The 6,757-nt window shown below is 47.8% G+C and overlaps 1 protein-coding gene across 1 annotated transcript; it reads left to right on the top strand.

Moving 5' to 3' along the window:
* Nucleotides 1–6,273: 6,273 nt before the first annotated feature.
* LOC142430582 (cyclin-dependent kinases regulatory subunit 1) lies at nt 6,274–6,528 on the top strand. The gene has a single exon (XM_075535596.1). The coding sequence runs from the start codon at nt 6,274–6,276 to the stop codon at nt 6,511–6,513; it is 240 nt and encodes a 79-aa protein (XP_075391711.1). The 3' UTR covers nt 6,514–6,528.
* Nucleotides 6,529–6,757: the final 229 nt, after the last annotated feature.

Below are 6,757 nucleotides of genomic sequence, written 5' to 3'. Positions count from 1 at the left end.
CGGGAACGGGACGCTGAAGGGGCGGGGGCGGCCGCTGGGGGCAGCGGGCCGGCGCGTGCTTATTGGGCTGAGCGCGGCAGGAAGTCCCGCCTTCCGGTCGTCACAGGCAGGCGACGCCGTCACTCAGGACACGTGCGGGGATGGAGAAGCGCGCGGACCAATAGGAAGAGGGGTTGAAGCGGAGCAAGTTAACGGGATTGGATAACGGGCAAAGCCAGGGGGCGTGACCCAGCGGCCTAATGGGAGGAGGGCGGAGGTTATGGGAGGTGAAAGGGGAAGACGGGAGGAGGGAACTCAAGAAGCCAGGCTCCTTCGGGGCGGGGCTTGCAGAAAGGGCGGGCCTTAAAACACCACGGGAGGAGGGGCTTGAAGATAGGGACAAGCCATTGGGTGACCATGGGGAGCGATGCCCAATTAACGTAGGAGCTGGGTGGTGGAGCGCTTCCGGTCAAGCTGTTGTAGTGGCCCTCCAGCCCTCCAGGCTCCCACTCAAAGCCTCCCGGTGCAAGACCGAAGGAATTGCGCTTTCCCCACTGTCCCCACAATCGTGCCTACGTGTGGGCCCATTGTTGCAGCCACTGTGTCAATCCATCTCCATGAGGGTCTTCCTCTTTTCTCCCTGACCCCCTGCTGTTTCCAGAAGCATGGCGTCCTAGTCCCAGGACTGATCCCTGAGGATAGCAAGTTCAAATGAGTACATTTCCAAGAGAAGCACCACTTCCAGGGAGCAATCTGCTTGGGCTCTTTCCAACCCGGGTTTGTTTGTTCTTCCGGAGGGAGCCCTGGTGGTGTAGTTATGCCATGGGTTGCGATCCACACGTCTGGCTGTTCCAAACCACTGTCAGCGTCCCTAGAGAAAGACTGGGCTTTCTACTCCTATAAACAGTCTCAGAAACCCACAGGGGTCCGTTATGAGTCAGCATTGAGTGGCAGCGAGTTTGGTTTGGTTTGGTCCAGAAGTCCAGAGTATATTCAATATTCTTCACACTAGAGTCTGCAGCCCCAGGGACACCCCTGTAAGGGAACTTGCTCCCCGAGATCATTTTCCAGCCAAACAATAGACAAGCCTCTGAGATGAACGATACCTCGTGTGAGGAACACATGCCTCAGAACCATCAACCACAGGAGACCAGAAGGACAGTATTTTCCAAAAGCAAAACTCCGAAGGCAGGAAAAGGCGGGACGGGTGGGGGTGGACATGGGGAACCCAGAGAGGAAGTAGGAAGAAGGTCGTTACGTGGTAGGAGATTGCAGGTAATATCAGCAACAAAGTGTGGACATACTGCCGAAACTGTCACCCAAACCATAACAAAGTGTTCTTAAAAATTAAAGCCCCCACACCCGGAATGAAAATGGCTGCTGCAGTGTTATTAGGTGCTGTCCAGTCAGTACTGACCCATACCCACCTTATGCTCAACAGAATGAAGCACTCCCCGGTCCGGCACCATCCCCACAATTGTTCTTATATTTGAGCCTATGGTTGCAGCCACTGTGTCCATCCATCTGCCGGGGGCCTTCCTCTTTTTTTTTTTTTTGCTGCCCCTCTGCTTTAATCAACCGTGATGCCCATTTCCAGGGACTGGTCTCGCCTGACAACATGTCCAAAGTATGTAAGACCAAAAAAAAAAAAATAGTATGTAAGACGAAGACTCACTGTGGTAGTTACATAATTTCTTAAACAGTTTTTATTAAAAGGTCATTTTATTGGGGGCTCTTAAAACAATCCATACCATCAGTTGTATCAGGCTTATTTGCACATATGTTACCATTATTATTTTCTAGACATGCACTCTCTATTGAGCCCTTGGTATCAGCTTCTCTTCTTTTCCATCCCCCCTCCTTGTGACCCCTTGCTAAATGATAATTTATTATTTTCATAGTTTACACCGACTGCTGTCTCCCTTTCCCCATGCTTTCTATTGTTCATCTCCCCGGAGGGGTGTGTGTGGTTATGTGTTGATCATTGCGATAGGTTCCCCCTTCCTCCCCTCCTCTCCCCACCTTCCCCTACTCTTCTGGTATCGCTATTCCCATTCCTGTTCCTGGATTACATATGTCATGAGCTCTTATCTCTCTTTTAAACCATCTTATTGGGAGTTCATACAGGTAGTTAGATAATTTCATGTCAACTTGAAAATGTATAAAATTGTTGGGGTGGTATTCAACCTGCCAATCAAGCCACAGCCAGATGGTGACTCCTTATGGGCATAGCCTTCTCTTGAAGAGGGTCCTGGGAACCTCCTCCTCTCCCTGGCTGACCCTGGTTGCTGTGAGCCCTGGGATCCTGTCAATGGGTCAAAGCCATTGGATTCCCACGACTGTGCACCCACCAGCCTGTGAGAAACCTCCACCCAAGGGAACGCAGCAGATACTAGAAACTGGGACGAATTTTAAAACTTCCACCTTATTTTGATGGTTGCTCCTATTAGTCAACCTTCGGTCCCTAGAGTCCTTCAACGCTGCAGCTAGAGGCTTGAGTTTGTCCTTCACTTCTTTCAGTGGAGAAGTGTCGTGTGTGTGTGTGTGTGTGTGTGTGTTGCCCCCTTTTCTAATTTTAGGTCTTTGCACATTTTGTTTACAACACTTTACTTGGCCTTCTCAAACTGCCCGTTGACATCTGTTCAGCTCAATAACTTCATGTCTTCCATTCATTTTATTTTAATGACTTTTTTATTGTGCATTTTGGGGGGCAGTTACACTTCAGACCATCAGCTCTGCATTGGACAGCTCAACCCCCTCATCTCCTCCCACCATATTCTATCGCAATCCCTTAATTTCTCTTCTCCCGATAACGATCTTCATCCTCCCTCTGACCCAAGTCCACACCTGTCCACCTTCTAGCCTGCTGCTTCATCTTCCCTCCCTCGGGGACCTCTGACACCTGTCCCTGTCATGTGCTGGGACTTGTCCTGACCTTTATCCTGATCGTGGGCTCTCATATCGTATTTGTCCCGTTACGATGGATTAATTCATTCACCATCATGTTCCCCAGGCCCATCCAGGTCATGAGGTGCTTCATCACTACTTTTTTTTTTTTTTTTTTTAGCAATGTGTGCTATTGAAATGCAGGGTTTAAAATCAGGAAAGGTGTGAGACAGGGGTGTATCCTCTCAACACACTCTTCCATACTACAAGCTGAACAAATAGAGAAGCAGCTCCAGTGGTGAATACTTTTATTTCTTTCTTCCTACTTTTTTTTAATGAAAAATTCCTAACATTACAAAGTTAAACTGAAAGGGATTCCTATTCCACTTGTACGGATCCACAACAAACAGGGGGAAAAAATCATGAGACAACAAAACAAGAAAAACAGGAGAAACTATGATCTACTTATAACCCCCGCTGCAGAGGGACAGACAACAGAAAAGTGGGTGAAGGGAGATAGTGGTCAGTGTAACACATGAAAAAAAATTTTTAATAAATTATGAAGGGTTCAGATGGGAGAGAGAGTGGGTAAGGGAGGGAAATGAGCTGATACCCAGGCAAGTAGAAAGAAAATGTTTTGAAAATGATGATGGCAACCTATGCACAAATGTGCTTGGCAGGATGCATGGATGTATGGATTGTGATGACAGCCGTAAGAACCCCGATAAAATGATCTTTTTAAAAAAATGAACTAAAACAGGAGAAACTTATAACACTAGATATGACTTTCAGCATTAGTTAACCAGAGAAAGGAATTAAAGCACTTTAACCTAAAAAAATCACAAGTGAATGATAAAGTGTAGAAACAGAGCACACCAGCGTGTGTGATCACGAAGTGTCGAAGGGATGAGATATCGGGCATCAAAGAACAAAAAATCAAATCATTGTGAACGAGGGGGAGTGTGGAGTGGGGACCCAAAGCCCATCTGTAGGCAACTGGACATCCCCTTACAGAAGGGTTGAGGGGAGGAGACCAGCCAGTCAGGATGCAAGGCAGCAATGATGAAACATACAACTTTCCTCTAGTTCCTAAATGCTTCCTCCCACCATCATGATCTCAATTCTACCTTAAAAATCTGGCTAGACCAGAGGATGTACACTGGTACAGATAGGAACTGGAAACACAGGGAATGCAGGACAGATGATCCCCTCAGGACCAGTGGTGAGAGTGGTGATACCGGGAGGGTGGAAGGAGGGCAGGTGGAGAGGGAGAACCGATTATAAGGATCTACATATAACCTCTTCCTGGGGGATGGACAACAGAAAAGTGGGTGAAGGGAGACGTCGGACAGGGCAAGATATGACAAAATAATAATTCATAAATTATCAAGGGTTCATAAGGGAGGGGGTAAAATGAGGAGCTGGTGCCAAGGGCTTACGTGGAGAGCAAATGTTTTGAGAATGGTGACGGCAATGAATGTACAAATGTGCTTTATACCATTGATGGATGAATGGTGATGAGTTGTATGAGCCAATAAAATGAAGGGAAAAAAGTGCAGAATCAGTTGGAGCACAAAATCCATCTGCAGGGGATCCCGTCAGATCCGGCATCTGGCAGACCTCCTCTGACCACAGGTGCGGGACTCCAAGAGCCTTACTGTCCCACCGAGATGACTGTACATTTGATGAGGGTGGATCGAACCACGGTATCATGTACTTGGTCAGTGGACATCCCCCCTCTTGGCCCAACCTGAATTTGCTCTAGGCCCAAATATGTCTCGCTTCTTCCAAGACAGATATTTCTTCTCTGGCTTTGTTGGTGGTCTTTTCTTTCCCACTCCTTATTTTTATCTTTATTATGATTCTCCTCGGTTCCATTTTCTTTTCTTGTTTCTGTTCCGTAGGTTCCCAGTTTATGATGCACAGAAATAGTGGATCCATGATAGTAATGGATACAATGGCTTATTGGGAACAAGGGCGGGGGCTTAGGGAGGGAGAGTGGACTTGGGGAGCAAACAAAGAGTATGGGAGGGGGGTGAGCATTAGGACTGATTGTGATGATGTATATTCAGCTCTTTTCAAAGGCAATTTATGGGCGTGTATGAGAGATATGTGAATAGTCTATCAAGCAAACTACTAAGAAAGCAAGAAGCCAAACTTGACTGGTGGTTGCCATGGGAGGAGGAGGGAGAGTTGTTGCCTGGGGGGCATGGAGCTGAGGTCCACGGCCATGGAAGGACTTGGAAAGGGACGTCCATCACGGCGGCACAACACGAAGAGGCTCATCGATGGCCCTGCGCTATACACGGAGCCGCTGTGGAACCAGAGGATGATTCGTGGCCTATCTCGTTGCCACAGTTAAAATCATAGTTACAAGACGAACAATGAGACCAGGAAGAAGAAAATGCAGTCAGATTGATCATGGGAATGACGGCAAACTCTTCCTGATGCAATTGAACTGCTGAATTGGATGATAGGTGGACGAAGTGCCAATAAAACTGTTAAAAGAAAGAAGGAATCGTTACAGGTTGGTATTAAGCATTCCTCCAATCCCAAAGCTGCAATGAAAACCAGTGAATTGAATGCTAAGTAACGTTTGTTTGTTTTTTAAATCACTTTACTGGGGGCTCTGACATGTATTGTAACAAACCATAACAGTATGTAAATCAGATGAATAAAACTATTAAAAAAAAGCTGTGATGTGGTGACGGGCTTCAGTGGTGACTGCCAAGTAAAGCAAAGGTAGGATCTACCCACTCCTGTGGATTCTGTCTCCTAGGGACCCGTTAGAACGGCTCCACGGGATTTCCAAGGCTCCAGATCTTTAGGGAAACTGATGGGCAATGTCTTTCTCCAATAGAGAGGCTGGTGGGTTTGAACCACCTAGCTTCCGGGCTATCAGCTGAGCGATCTGATCACTGTGTCACCAGGGCTGTGTCACTGGTTAAATATTAAATAGCCTGGGCAGTTACCACTGTGGTCTCTGCACTGACGCCTCATCCTGAGGTTGACGGTTCAAACCCACCGGCCACTTGTTGGAAGAAAGACGACGCTGTCTCTCCCTTAAACACTTTGAAAAGCCTTAGGAACCCACAGGGGCAGTTCCACGTTGTCGCCCGAGTTGTTAACCCTCAGATCTGCTCCCTGGCAGTGAGTATAGTTAAGTATCAATTGTTTAGGCAAACAACAAATAATGTGTGTTTGTCATAAGCATTTCCCAAGCGAGGAACTCTGGTGATACAATGGTTAAGCGCTTAGATGTTACCCGAAGGTTGGTAGTTCAAACCCGTGCAGTGCTTCTGCAGGAGAACTTGTCTACCTGGTCCCTTAAAGATGGTAGACCTGGCGCGTGCTGCTGGGAGTTGTTTGGAGGTTGGCGGCGAGGGTCCAAAGTCCCTCAGAACGAGCATGTCGCACAAGCAAATTTACTATTCGGACAAATACGATGACGAGGAATTCGAGTATAGGCACGTCATGTTGCCCAAGGATATAGCCAAGCTGGTCCCGAAAACCCATTTGATGTCTGAATCTGAATGGAGGAATCTTGGCGTCCAGCAGAGTCAGGGATGGGTCCATTATATGATCCATGAACCAGAACCTCACATCTTGCTGTTCCGTCGGCCGCTGCCCAAGAAGCCAAAGAAATGAAGCTAGCCAGCCACTTTGCAGCCTCAAGCTGTTCCAGCCTTCCTTTCTTGCTAACATCGTTCTAATAATGTTGCCTTCTCTGACGTTTCTCACTCTGATATTTAAAGGATGTTCCCTGCACTGTTTGAATGTGCCGGTGCGTGCTTTGCCGCGTGTGCAGAGCCACACCGCCCTGCCAGCTGTGCTCTGTGGGCCCCGGTCTCAGCTGCCCTTGTCCCCAGCAGCCACGGTGAGCTGTGTCCAG

Source organism: Tenrec ecaudatus, chromosome 1 (genome assembly GCF_050624435.1).
Source record: "Tenrec ecaudatus isolate mTenEca1 chromosome 1, mTenEca1.hap1, whole genome shotgun sequence".
NCBI classification, from domain to species: Eukaryota; Metazoa; Chordata; class Mammalia; order Afrosoricida; family Tenrecidae; genus Tenrec; species Tenrec ecaudatus.
The sequence above is the reverse complement of the archived record's forward strand: the minus strand, read 5'-3'. Positions and strand labels throughout refer to the sequence as shown.

What these genes read in the sequence shown, in the direction of transcription:
- LOC142430582 (XM_075535596.1), top strand. Translation starts at nt 6,274, where the DNA reads ATGTCGCACAAGCAAATTTACTATTCGGACAAATACGATGACGAGGAA.